Source organism: Scatophagus argus, chromosome 4 (genome assembly GCF_020382885.2).
Source record: "Scatophagus argus isolate fScaArg1 chromosome 4, fScaArg1.pri, whole genome shotgun sequence".
NCBI lineage: Eukaryota > Metazoa > Chordata > Actinopteri > Scatophagidae > Scatophagus > Scatophagus argus.
Window position 1 is genome coordinate 15647135 of NC_058496.1, and position 17930 is coordinate 15665064.

Sequence of the window (17930 nt, forward strand, 5' to 3'; positions counted from 1 at the left end):
AGGAAGAAGGGTGTCCTCTGAGTCACGAAGGGGAGGAGTTTGTTGCCAAGGCTTGTCCAGGTTAGCTCAAACCAGAGAGCGCAGCCAGATTGAGATGTCTCACTTCTACCTGATTATGTCGTCCTAACACCGCCGACATCGAAACTGTGTGCGTGATGGTGCGCCTCTGTTGATCAAAGCTTCAGGACTTCGTGTTGTACTACTGGCGTATTGAACGGAGTGTAACTTCTGTTCCACTGGCAGATATCAGTCCCCATCTCCAACCGTAAAAACTACTGACGGACATCAAGAAGTAGAATTACAAAATCATGATCTGTTATGCTATCTTTCTTCTTCTGTGAATTCACAAGGTAATTTCTCGAAATTATAGGAATTATAGAAGTAATTATGAGATACGAGTGTGCTTTTTTTCTTTTGTGAATGCAGTAGCTTCAATACCAAAGCGTAACAGTTATTTTGATTATTATTATTATTATTATTATTATTATTATTATTATTATTATTATTATTATTATTATTATTATTATTATTATCATTATCATTATTATCCTAAAGAGCAGGTCAGTCACCTGAATTGAGTAATAACTGAATCCTGAAGGCAGTACATTTTAGACCACCTTCAAATGCTTGTGTAATTCTGTTTTGCATTACTAAAAACTAAAAGGTTCATTTAAAGTGGCTTATCTGGCTCTCTCAAAGATCGTTTAAACAATTTTTGGATTTTTGGGAGTCAGGTGAGTACGGTAGGTGTAGGACTGTCTTCCAGGAAGTAGGGCTAGACTTTTTGCTCTCAAGTAAACTGTTGTAAGTGACTGAGTACTTTAGTAATCACAATTGGAAACTTACGGTGGCCGACAAGTACAAACGCTCTGCATATATATACAGGGGCTGCAAATACAGAAACGCGCTGCATAAACAGAAACGTGCTGCAAATAAGAAAACAAACCAAACCAAACTACAGCCCTCAAGTGGTTCCTGTTACTGCATGTGCTTTGACAAGGATTATTATTGTATAAACATTAGCTAGTACCAAGCTCACATGGTTTGATCTCCAGGTTTCTCATGCATGAATTTTGATTTCATTATGTTGTTAAGGCAAAAAATAAGGCCAGCAATACTAAAACCATCAAGGTCTGGGCCCTTCTGTGTGGAGTTTGCATGTTCTCCCTGTGCCTGCGTGGGTTTTCTCCGGGTACTCCGGTTTCCTCCCACAATCCCAAAAACATGCACATTAGGTCAACTGGCTACTCTACATTGCCCCTAGGTGTGAGTGTGAGAGTGTGTGGTAGTCTTTGTGCGTCAGCTCTGCGATTGTGACTAGTGACCAGTCCAGGGTGTACCCCGCCTCTCGCCTGTAGTCAGTTTGGATTGGCTCCAAAACATGTCGAAAAACAAGTGACAGCTATGCACAAGCACAAATCCCAATACACATGCCAACAACATAAAAGTTATAAAACAAGAACAAGGCAACACAAAAATGAAAAATGTTGCCAGAGTAGTCAGTGATCATCCATGCATGCCAAGGTACGCTGCATCCACAGCAACCAAGAAGATAATGTCCACAGGGACTGAAACTGCCTGTACACTGTCACAGTCTGGTGAGGATTAAAATGTTATTTTAAATTAATTGTACATGAAGCCACACTCAAGAGGGACACAAAAAGAGGTCTACACTGGGTTGTAGCCCCGTTAGTTTGCTTCCCAATATTATCAGTAAAGAGGTTGCTTTGGGTTGTTTTGAGAGCCGTGGTCATAGAAAGACAGTTGGAGTGTAATTTGTCAAACTGAACAAGAACCAGCTTCACAATTTTTTTACCTGCATGTAACAAAAGACATGACTATGAGGAAGACAAAGTTTAAACTGTAGTTAGCTAAAAGAAGTGAATTTGTTGTTTATGTAGGGATCTCTGACTGTAAATACACAGTGAGCATTTCCTAGAACAAATAGAAAAGACAGATTTCTCACTCCCAGTGGCTCTACAACACATAGACAGCTTTTCAGCTATAACAGCTTCCACTCTTCTGTAAAGGCTTTCCACAAGACTTTGAAGTGTTTCTGTGGGAATTTTTGCCCATCCATGCAGTAGAGCATTTGTGAGGTCAGACACGGATGTTGGACGAAAAGCCCTGGCTGCCGTTCCAGCTCATCCCAAAGGTGTGCGATGATGTTGAGGTCAGAACTGTGCAGGCCAGTCAAGTTATTCCACACCAAACTCATTCAACCATGTCTTTATGGACTTTGCTTTGTGCACTGGGGCACAGTCATGCTGGAATAGAAAAGGGCCTTTAAAAAAACTGTTGCCACAAAGTTGGAAGTGTAGCGTTGTCCAAAATGTCTTGGTAAGCCCAACCCCTTAAAACCGCCCATCCCAATACTTTTGTCTATATAGTGTATTTTCAGAATCCTTGATTTCAAGCCTCCTTGTGTTGTATAAACCCAAGTATTGCCAGGACACAGTCAATATATATATACTAGAAGCCCCAGGACTAATTCTGACTTGTGTTTTTATAAGTGTGCTTTAGAAATGCAAGAAGATTTATATTTTTAGTTTATACTTTCCTTAAATGCATTCCTTACTAATGCTTTTCATGAAGCCAAAGATGAAGCAAAGAGGTTACAGTCAGGAATTTCACACCAGCTAGTGTTGCTCCTTTTTGGGGGGGAAGCTGTGGTCTAACCTGCAATGCATATAGATCGTGTGCACCATCGTAGGATTAATGCTGTATAAGATGAAATGGGTTTTTGTACCTGGCATGTCAAGAGAATACATTCAGCGCAGTCAAAGATGTGAGACCAGATGTGTTTGCTAGTTGTGCACCAGCGAGTTTATTCACAAAAATATAAATAAGAACAGAAGAAAGACATTTAGGATAGTAATGAAGGTGTGTGAGGGTGAGTGTGAATGTGCAGCAATAAACAAAAAATAACATCAGTCACACCAGGATGGCAGTAGGGGTCTCTCATATGGGGAGGTGGTGGTTTTACAGGGAAGGACTCCAGGCCCTGGTGTGGCTCATGAACTTGATGACGACGACACACCCTGACCCAGATTCTGCAGGGCAAACAAGAAAGAGCATCCAGGAAACACCTGAATTTAACCAAATTTAGATCATGATTATATCAAACTACTCGTAAATAGATGTTTTGGTTTGTTTCATTGTTGTCAGGTTTTAGCCATGCACCAGTTGCACACAACATACTGATTCTAAGTAGGTTCTGAGTTTGTATTTTATTCACATAGGGAAAGCAACAGAAATTCTGTTTAATGAAAAAGTGAGCAAGATTTAATTGTAATATGATTTATGTACATGCATGAATAAGGTTTATTGGGTTGTCCTTTCAAAGTCTACACAAATTTCTTATTGTAAGGCAAAGTACAGTTGGCTGCCTCTGCCTCACTCTACACTTTGCAGACTGCGGTTGGCACAAACTCTGGAGCGAACTTCAACACCAGCTGAGGTATTCGCAGATTATAACTGAAATGAAATATGCATGTGTTTCTGATGTTTATACAAACATAACTAATGTAAACAAAGTAGGGCTGCAGGTCTGTTAATCAGTTAATTATTTGGTCCGAAAAATAGCAGGAAATAATAAAAAAAATGTTCATCACAATTCAACAAAGCTTAAAATGACATCTCGAAGTCCCTCGTTTTGTCCAATCAGTAGTCAAAAAATGAAATGTACTGAATGTTTTTGCTTAAAAATTTGACTTGATCACAAATACTTTTAAAGTATTTAATCTAGAGTAGGTTTAGATCCCAGGGACAAACTCTAACGCGGTGGAAATACCTTGCACAAGACACTCTGGTCATATACAAAACTGCCTGCATAACCAAACCAAAAAAAAAAGAAAAAAAAATGCAAAGTTTGATGAGAGACCGTCCACAAATTTTCCATGAGGCACAAACCAGTTCCACCTCATTCTGTTCAGCTTCTCACACAAGCCTCGTGCTTGTCACTTATTCTGCATTCCTTACAAACTCTAGGCTGCACGGTCAATAAAACTCTGCCAATCATTAGTCAGATCAATTTTATTTATACAACCCAGTATCCCAAAATAACAATCTGTCCCAAAGGGCTTTACGTTCTGTATGGAATAGAGCTCCTTCTGTCCTCAGCCTCTTGATTAGCTGAATCAGTACTGATAATATTCTGCTGTGTTAACTTGTGCTCTAATGAATGCACCAATCTATTGGTAGTCAATAGTTCAAAGTGTAGCCTAACACCAAAACACTGTTAAACTATTCACAGTTGATTTTAATATGCAGAGGTTAGCCTTACTGGAATTCTACTTCAGTTACGTTCTTCTGTGCTTTTGGTATCTTACCTCTCTTTATTTTAGTACAGCTGGAATTGTGTTGATGTTATATTTCTGTGTGTGTAAAACACACTGTAAAGAGGAGTTACAAGCAAAATGTTAATTTCACCATACTAACATGTGTTTAGCAGGTATGATGTCTCCCTTGGTCACCATCTGGTTTTGTAAGTTGTGTGCTTACATTTGTTCATTAACATTAAACACAAAATACATCTGAGGTTTAGGTCATTAGTTTCAATACTAAATATTAAGCGGTGGACAAATGAAGTGTTGTTTCGATGTTGGCACATGTCATGATGGTGGCTGGGCACTCTGGATATCTGTCCAAAATACTGCTCCAAGACTTACTGTATATGATACTTTATAGTTAAATCGGTGGGAATTAAACACAGCTGCTGCTTCTTGAACTTGACAAAAATAAACTGTCCATAAACATTGAATCCCCATTTGATGACATGAAAATGGTTGAAATTAAAAATTACTGAAGCAGTAAAAATTCTCAAACAATCAGTGTTGGCATTTTGCCCTGAGGCCAGGATGGCCAAGGTTCACTCAGGTTCACTTGCACAGCAACAAAGATTTGCCCTCAGCTGACTGAGCACAAGTGTGTGAACAAGGGAGCTGGTAGTTTTCCATTTGCCTGGCTGGACTTTGCCTGTCCAGACTGAGGGTGAAGTAGAAGATGTCAAGAAGCCATATTGTTACAGTCAATGTGTAGGATCGCCCACGCAGCATCCCACTATTAGTGCCTGTCGTCTACAGCATTACACTGGCCCTTAGTGTGGATGATTAACTTCTCTGAGAGTCAGTTGGAGGCTGGTGGCCCAGTGGTTACGAAAAAAAAAACAAAACAATTTATAGTGATTCAAACCCTGGCCCATTTCCAGCTGGGAACCTCTGTGTCCGTATCACCTCGACATTTAAAACTAAAATTCTCTGCATGTGTAGGTCTAGATACTTACTACTTTCCTTATCCTATCATACAAAGGACAGTGAACTAAACTCAAACAGACACGACATCAAAAATAACTAAATAAAAACAACTGCTCTGCTTATAACCACAGAGGGGAACAATACATTATAGGACCTAAGTAAAGAGGAGAAAGAGGAAAAGGTTGCGTATACCCTCTCACACTCTAACACTTCCGGCAGGATAGATATTAGAGAGGCGTCGTGAAGGAGATGAGTAAAGACGCCAAATGTCTCACAGATGGCTTGTTTTATTGTTGTTGTAGTTGTTTTTGTTTGTTTGCTTTTTGGGGGGATCCTTTCTTATCGCCGTAGGCCTTTATGATTATGCATGTGACTGTATGTTCAGACATGTTAAGCAGAACCCTGTTGCATCGGCTATATAACAGAGCTAAAGGGCATTCATTCATTCATGCGTGTTGAGTGGATCAAGCCAGGTTAGCTGCTGTTACAGTAAGACTCCTGAGGGGGGCACCAGAGGACCATTTTTACATTTTTCTATTGGCGGAATCCGTTCTAGCTTAACTATGTAGATATTGTTGCTGCTATTGATTTAGTGTCACTAATATTGTAAAATGTACAAAGTTATTTTTTGTACGATACCAATTTAAAGACTACGTGCTATAGTTCCCTGACTTTTTCCCCTCTTAGACCTCCTCTTAGTTAAAATTTAATTTGTAAAAATGTACCTTAAATTCTCTTTTTCTCTTTTATCTTTAGAACCATTTTTGCCTGCTGGCTACTTACACTATACTTTCTTTTTATTATTATTACTTATTACTGAACGTTTGCCTACAGTTTCATATCTTGGCGCATACACAATCTTTGACAAAGCCCGCAGGAAGAGGGGGGGCAACAATAAGGTGCAGTAGGTGTGTCTGTATCACTTTCGCCGTGGCTTCCAGGAAATAGACTGTTTCTCTCGAGGTCCATTGTTAAAGTGTAATGCTATTATCTCCGGTCCAATAGAAAGGTTGATGGTAAACTTTTCTTGCTGGCTGCCATGTCGGATTCTTTGGACCGATCCACGAAGATCAACTCGCTCAAGGAGCCGGTTGTGAGGAGGCTCTGCGAGGTGCTGGACAAGTCCAGCGATAAAGGATGGCGAAAACTTGGAGAGATAGTCGGTAACGATCGACGCTTTAAAGTCAGGTAGGTTGTAATTAACTAAGTCTGTAACATACCGAAAATCAAGGTTATAACACCAAACGCCTGTAGGTTATTTTATGGTATATTATGTCATTTTAGTGCCAAGTGTTACTCAGAGATACAAAGCACATCGTGATGATAGTAAGAATACTTCGACTGATCATTAATGATATAATAGATGATATGATGTGTAATACATTTTGAGGTACAAGTGAGTCTTCACTGCCAGATGAGATCTGGTCCTCTTCATTATGTCTATGCTGGTCCTGACATGAAGAGTTTCCGTCTCAGGTTTTTTGTCAAAGATGCGAGTGACATACTGAGTCAGAGAAAGTTTACGTAACAAAAACACTTGTTTATTTGTTAAATAACGTCAGACACACGTTAATAAACTAGATGTAGCCAGCTTATGTTTTTCTTTTTTGGGACTGAAAGCAGTTTGCAGTCCTGTGTTTTGACTTTTTGTGCTGAAGCTGACACCAGATTGTTTACATGTAGTAGGACCACCATCACTATGCAGCTTTGACATTACTATACTATCCCCTGGTTATGGTATTATTACTCTCCAGCTACTGGCTGTTCAGTAATTATGTGTTTTATTTCGTATCTTACTGTAAATTTGTTTCTGTGCCCTGAATGTACTGGCCACCAGTGATAACTGGAGTCACATTGTTTGTATAACCCCTGATTTCAATATGGGTGAATAGGTGGGACGCTGTGAAAAAGGACCAGAATGTGATAATATGGTACTCCTTTGAATCAGTTTAAAACAATACAAAAGCAATATATTTAATGTTTTACCTCACCAACCACATTGATCTTTTTATTATTATTATTATCATTATTATTATATGCTTATTCAGTTCAGCAACACATTTAAAACAAGCTGGGGCAGGTGTGTACTGCTCATTAAACATTCCGCAGGTAAACAGGTTCAATGACAACAGATTGGGATCCCAGCTGCTTTGGAGTAGGGGTTGTATGTCTCAACATACTTAACCAAAAAAGTTCATTCTGGTTCATCATCCTCCAGCTCAGACGACATGGAGATGTGTTCTCTGAAGGTGCTGCAGCTGGAGGGCAGCCCGAGCCGCATGCTGCTGAGGCTGATGGGAGAGCGAGGCTGCACCATGGGTCACCTGATTGACTACCTCCAAACTCTTGGTAACCCAGAGGCCCTGCAGTGCCTGAAACCATCAGGTATGGTAAAACAATAGGTAGGGTCAACAGTGTACAAGCTTGAGCTTCATTCACTGGAAAGATCAGTTGTTTTTATGAAAGACAAAACTCTTCATCATGTTTACTCTTTAAGTCTTATGTTGGTACAGTGCAGTGAGCGCTATGACTGCTGCTTTTACACACTTTTAACACCTAGCTGACTTTGATATGGAATATTACATGTCAGCTTTGTGTACTGTACACACCTGCCTATCCTTGCAACAGATATATAATCCATCTGAAATCGTGTCATCGTGTAAGACAAAAAGTATGAATTAACACTCTGATTCTCCTAAATTTAGCCTTGCAGATTCTCGTTCAGCCTCAGTCTGTAGCTCTGATATCTGGCCACAATCTGCGTCTCACCTGCTACGCTGTGGGAAAATCTCCCGTGCAGTACCAGTGGTTCAAAACCAAGGAAGAGGTGAACTACTGTCAACCAATCACACACACACGCACACACACACACAGAGACATTCACTACCCCACTCTGCCTCTAAGCATTTAGGTTAGGCCTCTTAAGCATTTAGGCCTCTAAGCACTTTTTTATCTTTTCTGTGTTTGTGTTTATTTTTTATTGTCTATGCTGAGTTTTTGTGAGATGTTTTCACAAATCAGCTGCATTGTTTCCTCTTCGTTCTTTGTGCTTTACTAACATGTTTGGGCTTGAGACCTTCCTTGCCGGTACTTGAGAGTATTTTCCTGACTCAGTGCATGAACAATGCAAACAAAAGCAATGCTACCACATGACGCAGCGTTGCATCTGTAATAAAGCAGCTTTATGAACCTTGTGGTGCCTTGCTGTGTCTTCCTGGCTGTACAACAAGCATATCACGCACTTGGTGAGTCACCAAGAAAGCATCCATGCACACTCTTTCAGCTTTCAAGGATGTCTATCTGCTTTTAACTGCAGTGTAAAATGTAATAAACAAATTGGAATTTTATAGATTAGAATTTCACAGTACGTTATTGACTCTCAACGTTCCTCCCTTCCTGCACTAGAGGAACCGGAACAGGCTCTAGACCTCAACATACCAGCATAGTACTCACACTGCTATCATCTAACGTGTTGTTGTAGAAAGTGAAGTTGACACTATCAAAATTATTCTTCGTTCCCCTTCCACTAACATCTGAAACCAGTTTTCTTGAGAGCTGGCATTCCAAAATTTCAAAACGGAAAGTTACTTACGTAGTATTTACATACACCCACATATTCTTACTCTCTGAAACTAGTTAAATCATTTTCACTTAAACTATGCTGTGATTCTTATGCATTCAGTGACATACACTGTGATACATATACTTGGACAATCCTCCATATTAGTGAATGTGATTCGTATTTTCACAACCTCAGGTGCCAAACAGCATCTCTCCAGACCTGGTGATAAGTCCAGTCCATCTGCAGGATGCTGGCTTTTACATCTGCCGGGTCAACTGTGGAGATGCCTTTGAATTCAGCCAGTGGGCTCAGGTGGACGTCCTGAATGTTGACATGTCTTGTGGTAAGATGTTACAGGTGTTTAAATCTCACTTCTGACAGCTGTTTCCTGCTCTGTGTGCTGTATTTACAGATGCATTGTTGTCTTTTTTCTCATTTTCTTCAAAGTATTTTGTGATTTTACATGACCATTAGTTGTAGGAAAGGATATGTTTATGTCTTTAGAATAAGTTACTCCTTAACTCCTATTGTTTTTCCTAGTGAGGCAGGAATCTTTTAATTGGATGCAGTATATAATATACCAGCGATGTCCCCCCCCAAACCAGGGCAGAGTTATCATTCCTTAAATGGCCGGCTGAAGTTGGCGATCCAGCCTCAGCCGCAGCGTCTACATGTTGGGGAAAACCTGCAGCTGGAGTGTGGAGCCGTGGGACGGCCAATCCCTCGATACCAGTGGCACAGAAATGGAGTCCCGATCCCCAATGCCACAAAAAGGAAACTTGTGGTGAGGAGATTGTTGTTGCACAAGTTTTACAGTGTTACTCTTACACAGTTCTACTTTTTTATCTTTTGTTTGGACACCATTTTTTCAGTTAATTTTTAACTTTTTGGACTTAGAGTGCAGTGGTTAGCACAGGTTCGAATAAGCGGATAAGCGGTATAGAAAATGGATGGATGGACTTAGAGTTTACCTTCATGTTTTACTAAATTGTGGATAGCTACTGTTTTTCACTAATCTTATCTGACAATTGTTAGGATGCAAGGGCTTAATTAAAAGTGTCTGTGCATTTCAGATTCCTCATGTGATGCAGGATCAGCACGGCAGGTATCGCTGCGAGATCAGCAGCAGCTCTGAGAGGATGTGGACCAATGAAGTCAACGTTGTGATAGGTACATCACACTTCGGTGCATTTTTTTTGTTAATTACATTTCAGTAAAACCAGCTCTCTTGTCACAACGCCTGAGTGATTATTTGCTCTGTTCTTGACTGAAAGCACCAAGGATATCTATCCAGTTTTCAGGGGCAATGGAGTGCTCTGAAGGTAGAGTTGACAGGACTGGTACACGTTGTATCAAATGGCAATAGGGTAACAATTAGCAGGCTATAGCTGCATGAAAATATTAATCTTAACCTTGTTCAAAAATCTATTTTCTTCTCCTGTAACTGCATGTGGGTTATGATCATGATAAACGCTACTAAAACACTACCACTGAACAGCACAAGGGTTTGATCTCCAGGTTTCCATGCATGATATTTTTTTGATTTGACTAATGTCATTTCTTTCAATCCATCATACTCTAAGAGATAGCTGTATTCTGTGTGTGTCTCATTGTCAGCAAATCCCGGTAAAGGACCGAAACCAACAATGAATTGACCTATGAACAAAATTCTGTACTGTTCTTTGTGTATCAAAGTCATATAAGCTTACTTCTCTGTCATAAACTGTGAGACTATTAAGTAAGTTTATTTAAGTTTATTTAAAACACACACACACACACACACATCTCCTGCTCTGAATACTAATTGGAGCACTAAATTGGCAACTGAGCCTTTTTCATAATTGAAAATGAAAAGTTAGTGATCTAAAGGAACACAGACAGGGTAGGGAGGCTGGAACGTTTTGAGATATGAATTGTTGGATTTTTGGTCTTTTCACAGGATTGGTTTTACTGCAAGAACAGCTCTCTAAATTAATTATGATTGATTAATTATGATTAGATGATTCATGTTTCAAATTTCACATTGTTCAGTAAGGCTTACCTTCCTTAATCATCTTTTCTTTTCCTGAATCAAAAGAATGCTTTTCTAACGCATCTCATATGAAGGTAAAATATTTCAGTTTTTTGTTTTTTTTTTTATTCCTAGATGATGTTTATGCCATTGGAGAGGGTAAGAGTAAATGTATTTATCAATCATTTATTTCTGCCTATTCAAATACATATTTTCCTTACACAGGACTTAGATATGATCCTTTGTTGTGTGTTTTCTGTGGGATTTCAATTTTAGGATCCAGTGAATTTTTCCTGAATAGTATTCCAGAACAGCTTTATGGTAAGTGTCTTTCAGCACTTTTCTTTACATGTTGGTGAATTATTAAACTATGATCACCATGTTCTCCACCATGTGTTTGTACTTATTCTGGTGATTAATATGGCTGATGCAGGGGTTCTTCTGTGTGTCAGCTTGTGTAACTGTTATGTCTGTTACTATCAGGTTGTTTGTCCTGATACCACAACAGCTCATCTCTCAACATGAACACCAAAATGGAGATGTGAAGCTCATAGTGAAACTTGAAGCTTTCTTGAAACATATGTCATCAGCAGCTACACAGGAAGACAGAATAATACTTTACAGAATAATGAAGTCCAGACAATAATACCTCAGAAAAATACCAGATGATAATACGTCAGAAAAATACCCCAGAGAGTAACTAACAGCTCTCTCATGCTGTCACCACGAAGGAAAATGTACCAGCTTACATGACATTAAAAAAAGTTATTAATGTCATTGTGTTTGGTATTTGACACAAGGTGATCCACTTCCTTCATGTCTATATTTCTTTGTATCTGTGACAGTTAGCACCACTACCAGATTTACAGGTATATCAGTCACACAAAGGTAAGTTCTTTTCTTGCTGCAGCAGCAAGTAGGATATGCAGTAAAAGCAAGACAAAAGCACAACAAAACCTAATTAAATTGAAAACTGCATATTGCATTTGTGTTGATTTTCTTTGTCACAGACATGTCATGTTGGCATACATACTTACTTTGTCCTTTAGAGGTATCTTGCACCATACATCGTTGAATAATCCAAATTAAAGGACTCTTTTCAAAAAACTTATGTGAAATGTAAAATACGAATATTTAACAATATATTTTAAGATTTTGTTTAACTCAAATGTTGACATTAGTAGTGGCCTCAAAATCCTGTGGAAGTCAAGTTATAATTTCAGTTATTTTTTAAGCACAGACAGTCACTGGGGATCGTTGATTTAAAGTCAGAATGCTGTTAAGGACATTCTTGAAAGTTATTTTCAAGTTATGGTTCACTTGTAAGTTTTAAAGGTTTTTCACTGATGTGTGTTATTGTGTGTGAGCTGTTTTTACCTCCCATAATTTAATGGTTTTCTGCTTCTCCCGTGTCCCGTCACAGCAACTGACAAAGTGGCCCTGCTGATTGGCAATCTGTCTTACCAGAACCACCCGCAGCTCAAAGCTCCCATGGTGGACGTGTACGACCTCACCAACCTTCTGCGGCAGCTAAACTTCCAGGTGGTTTCATTGCTGGACCTCACTGAGTCAGAGATGAGAAACGCTGTGGATGAGTTCCTGTTGCTGCTTCACAAGGGTGTCTATGGTCTGTTGGGATATTATATAACAGTGGATGGTTACAAATCGGGTTTTCCATGATTGTCTGTCTGTGAAGAAAGGACTGAAATACACACTTTCCTCTTTAGGGCTCCTGTACTACGCTGGTCACGGATATGAGAACTACGGCAACAGCTTCATGGTGCCAGTGGACGCACCAAACCCGTACCGCTCAGCCAACTGTTTGTGTGTGCAGAGCATCCTTAAACTGATGCAGGAGAAGGAGACTGGCCTCAATGTGTTTCTGCTTGACATGTGCAGGAAGAGGTGAGTCCCTGAGCCAGTGCATTATTCCTTTAATTTTTTTAGATTAAAAAAAATTTAACTGATAATTCGTAGGTAGCAGTGTGAATTACACACAGGTAAAAGCAACCATAAGCAGTGAGTGTAAGATTCAGATCCACACTACTAAAATATTACGGAATAAAATTATAACTCAAATATTGTACAAATTTAAGGTCCTTGTACTTCACTTGAGTCTTTAGAGGGAAATATTGTACTGCTTACTGTTAAAGCAAATACGGTGCTTTGTTACACATTAAACCTCCTGACAGACTCACAAATGTGATGATTTTATGTTTTTCCATTTTAACTTGGCAATAGACAAGTGGTATTTGTACTTAACTAAAGGATTTGAACACTTACTCCACAACTGAGTAAAGGTCTCTAGCCACAGTTGAGATGATGTTAGTATGCACCTTAAGAATCAGTGCTCTCGTTTGATTGTATTTCACACACATTATTTTTGTGTGTAATTCCACAGCAGGACCCATTAAGAAATTATTTTCTTTCCAGCATAAAGCTGTTATATATTTATCACTTTGGTTTGCGTCTTTGAAGTTTAATATATGTATTCATTTCCCAGGAATATTCATGATGACAGCACTCCAAATGTCGTCCTGAGGGTTACGGCCAACATTGTCTTTGGATATGCAACGTAAGTTGGCAACATGAGTCATCATTCAAAACATAATTTGCACACTTTTTTGTTCTCAACGATATAAAATGTTGTATTCTTTGCGTGACTCTTCAGGTGTCAAGATGCTGAGGCCTTTGAGCTGAGTTCCACTGGCTTCACCAACGGTGTGTTTGTAAAGTTTTTGAAGAAGCGACTGCTAGACGATGAGAAGATCACTGTGGTGCTGGACAGGGTCGCCGAAGGTGAGAGGGGAACAGGAACACAATATAATGACATTGTATGTAGCCCTGCAAGAAGTACTGAGATAAATAATGCAAATTATAGCTGCAGCATACATAATTTTTTTGTGTAATCACAAATAATCACAAAAACATAAACATGCATCTTAAAATGAATTTATGCCCGAGAAGATTGTCAGATTACAATGAAAAATTATGATAAAGAGTGTTTGGTTATGAAATGGGATTGTTTTACAGTTGCTATGTTAATGTCATAATTGTATACCAGCTTGCTTGTGGGAGTAATAGAGTTTCTTTTTTAAATGCATTGTTAATGACTTGAGTGTGTTTCAAGAGTTTTTGGCTGAACAAAGTTTCTGCTCATGTAATGGAACTCGGGATATTTTGTGAGTTGTTACAATCAGGAGAGGTTGTTGTTGAAATGCTAACATGTGATTTATAACCTGTTGTACTCAGACATGGGTCAGTTTGATGCAACAAAGGGGAAGCAAGCTCTGGAGATCCGCAGTAGTCTGTCAGAGAGGAGAGCTTTGACTGATCCTATTCTGCCTGGCGACAGTGCTGATCTCACTCACGCTCACAGCCGCCAGTGGGCAAAGGCTCACGGTGAGTTTAACATGCAAACTTTCTACTACTTTTTCAATATTTGTTTGTCACCTTTTATCCCAGCACTGGAAAGCCCTTATCTGCCTACTGCAGAACCACACACTCAGTCAAATGTTGACTCTCTCGCGTCATGTACACTTGTATGCAGACTCTGTTGTTGGTTCTTGGCAGTAGATTGGACCTGTTGTTCTTCCATCAGTTAATAAATATTTGTTTATGGAAACCAGAAGCAAATAGCATTACTTCTTATAGTTTTGTTGTGGTTATCCCAACCTGATAAAAATGAACTAATATTTCACATTATTTTATTTGAAGGAGATGTATTTTGCAAGATTCATGAAATATATATATTTTTTATTCTATATTCTTTTAATCAGGGTGGTTAGCACTGTCGCCATATAACAAGAAGATTCCAGGTTCAAAAAATTGATGGATGGATATTCCTCTAATCATGTTCTGATGCCTCAGATTTATCTTTGGGCCCCTTGAGGGCCCCCTTCCCTCAGGTTGGGAATGACAAAATATTCTATTTAGTGTCAAGAGGCAAACTCAAAACACTGAAACAAAATAAACACAAAGTTGATGTGTCTCATGGTAAATCAATGAATATAAGTTAACCTTAATGGCATGGGACTGGAGCATGAAAACCAGGTACAGTTTTTGAAAGCAGTCAAATGTTTGGAACTTGAAACTGTACTGTTTTTGTTTGTTGTTCCAGAGCTTCCTGAGAGTATGGTTCTCACCTTTGATTGTGGCGCTCAGATCAAGCTGGGCTTCGCTGCAGAGTTCTCCAATGTGCTCGTCATTTACACGCACATCGTTAAGAAGCCTGAGGACATGTCCTTCTGCCAGGCTCACGTCACTGACTTCTCACAGGTCAGTATGTTGTCATGAGGACAGGCTATTAGGAAGAAGTGTCTCTCCCAACAATCTAACAGGAACCTTGTTGGGAAACTGGTTAATTACTTCGGAACCAGAACAGACAGTCGTATTATAAACAAGGCAAAGTGACGAAATGTATGTGCTGTAAATGCACCAAAAATTATGTGGAGAATGGATGCGTGCATGTGCATTCTGTACACTGTACATGGTTCTTCTCCATATTGCAGGACCTTGATGTAGATCCTAAAGAGATGAACAGAGAGACCCCAGAGGAGACGGGGATCTACTTTCTGTCCAGCAGCCTGCCACAGCACTGTCTTTACACCAGAGTCAGCTCACTGCAGAAGCTCAGGGTAAAGACTCACTATGACTTTATCGCAAGACATTTTTTTAATTCTTTTTACGTACGTAAGCATTTTTTTCATCATATCAATGAAGCATGTTGTCCTTTAATTAAATAACAAGACCAAAACTCTGCAGCCATGCTAGTTGCAAAGTGCTAATGAGATGAATGCTAACGTCAGCATGTTAACTTCCTTGTAATGGCCATGCTAATGTTGATGTTTAGTAGATACAATGTTTACCATGTTCACCACCTTCGTTTATTATGGTTTAGTATTTGGTTCAATTTAGCTCAAGACAAGCAAATTTGGGCATAAAAATTACATCGGCTCTGTTTTTCTTGATACTCTTTTTCCTCTAAACACACATGCAATAGGAGGAGCTGGTATTCACCGTGTGCCTTCAGGGCACCTTCGCCGCCATGGATGACGACCCTGTCCACTGGACCAAAAGCATTAACATCGGCAAACCGCTGATCGCCCGACTGGACCTGCACCGGGCCGTGCGGCGGAATAGCTGCCTGCAGACGTGCCTGATGCCCCACAGCCCGTCTCACAGTCCCTGTCACAGCCCTGGGCCTGAACACCGCCTCCACCTCCATCACGGGCTGGGCCAAGCCCTGGACTACAACCGCCTGTCACCACAACACCACTACCTGGACGTCTACGAGCATCTTCAAGGTGCAGTGGGAGGCTGTGGGGATTCCTATTATGACAACCTCAGTCAGGCTCGCTATGAGCCTGTGTACGACTCAGCTGCGGGACTATCAAGCTCACCAGGCAGACTCAGCATCCCAATCGAGGCCACTGACGACATCACCGAGCTGCAGACTGTCTTCATCAACAGTCTGCAGCTTCAGCAGCAGTAAAATGGCTGCAACAGATATTTCTCAGTAGAAAAGCTTTAAAGTCTAATCTCTGCTGCTCTTTCTGTTACATGTTGTGACTCAGTAAGAGTTTTATTAGAATATTATAGTTTTCGTCAAGTCATCATCATTTGCCTCGACAAACTGTAAACTGACTTTTGTATTTGTTTTTGTTTTGTATTTTGTTTGAGTTTTGTTTGTACATACATTTTTATAATAAACTTTTATTTCAGTAAACTGTCATATTTGCACAAAAAGGGCTAACTGCTACCATCATGTTTTGTACAGGCTTCAGTTTACAGTTGATTCTCGCCAAACAGAAGAGCTAAAATACTGTATTGTCAAGATCAGACATGTCTATGTTTGACTATATGTTGAGGAGTTTGTGCCAATGAACACCAATTAAAGGGGCATTTATCAGATAAGGTGTGAAGCATCCTGCACTCAAGGTATGCCTTCACTGCAAGGAAAACATGTAAACAAGCTCCCTCTGCTGCACAGTAAGAATAAATACCTAAAGAATAGAAGGCCTGTCTGTCAGGACTTACTTCTCCTCCAGCTCTAGACCTGCCCCTTCCCAGTGTCATCAGCTGATCTTATATCCTTGTTTAGCAGAGGGCCCAGTCCTCAGAGAAACGTGAAACTTTCCAAAGCAGTTCCACTCTGTGACTTTTCTACTGGGATTTGTTGGCTTTATTGTCCTCCACAAGTTCTGTACAAGACTGGGGCCTGGCATAGTCAGCTGCATACCTGATGGACATTATTCCTGTGGTTTGAGATCCATGCCTGAATTTGAAATAAGAGTCAAACAAACCAGACAACATAAACACAATAAAAAACCCCCATGGGCCAGTAAACGCATGCCTAATGTGCTCCTCCACAGTCCTGCAGTGCCTCGTACTCATTTCAACATGTGACAGTGTGTGACATGCAGAATTAATCTCCTTACACAAGAACCAGTGTCAGGACGTCCCACACAGTAAAGTGAGGAAGAACTTATTAAGAAACACTAGAGGAAGGAGATGACAAGGAAATTGTGAAGTAACTATAAATACAGAAAAGACTTTAGCAACAAAATGTAAGAAAGAAAGATCAAATGAGGTACAAGGCACATACGGCAAAAAGTTTATAAATAAGATTAATCCAAGGAAGATAAATGTATGTGCTTGTGTGAATATCAGTGGAGATATGTTGTTTCTTTGGGCTAAAGAACAGCAACTACTCAAGCAAAAACTCTCACTTGACATCTGCTCCAGTGACAGGTGTTTAATCTGAAATCTATTTAAGACAGAATATCTGGGTTGAGATTCTGCCTCAAATAGCAAAACAACTACAAAAGTGAATGTACAGTAGTAGTAATCAGTTTCCAGTCATGGTTGTTTGCACGAGGGGAAGGCAGGTCATGTGACCTTTAACTGCAAGCTCCTTTCACATAACAGGAAACAACACCTTGCAGAAAACTCCACAGCAGTAACATAAAGCACTGAGGTTGGGACCTGTGTTATGGTTTTTATCAAAGGATGCACACAGAGCAGCGTTTCGCTTCGAAGCACATGAGTGTGTCATTTCAGCACGTTCTGTCCATGCATGACCCTACAGGACAGAACACTG

The 17930-nt window shown here is 39.9% G+C and overlaps 1 protein-coding gene across 4 annotated transcripts; it reads left to right on the forward strand.

The window, feature by feature from the left end:
- The first annotated feature begins 6134 nt into the window (after window positions 1-6134).
- On the forward strand, window positions 6135-16560 carry malt1 (MALT paracaspase 1). Of its 4 annotated transcripts, none has more exons than XM_046385400.1 (18): window positions 6135-6154; window positions 6261-6443; window positions 7474-7640; window positions 7961-8082; window positions 9013-9160; window positions 9423-9601; window positions 9891-9987; window positions 10092-10139; window positions 10964-10987; window positions 11105-11149; window positions 12252-12455; window positions 12556-12733; window positions 13332-13403; window positions 13500-13627; window positions 14081-14230; window positions 14949-15106; window positions 15340-15465; window positions 15831-16560. In XM_046385400.1, exons 2-18 carry the CDS (start codon window positions 6295-6297, stop codon window positions 16320-16322), a joined length of 2487 nt encoding a protein of 828 aa, XP_046241356.1. In that variant the 5' UTR covers window positions 6135-6154; window positions 6261-6294; the 3' UTR covers window positions 16323-16560. The 4 variants fall into 4 exon arrangements, with proteins under 4 accessions (XP_046241356.1, XP_046241355.1, XP_046241354.1 ...); XM_046385399.1 differs by having other exon boundaries at window positions 6146-6163; XM_046385398.1 differs by lacking the exon at window positions 6135-6154 and having other exon boundaries at window positions 6170-6443.
- Window positions 16561-17930: the final 1370 nt, after the last annotated feature.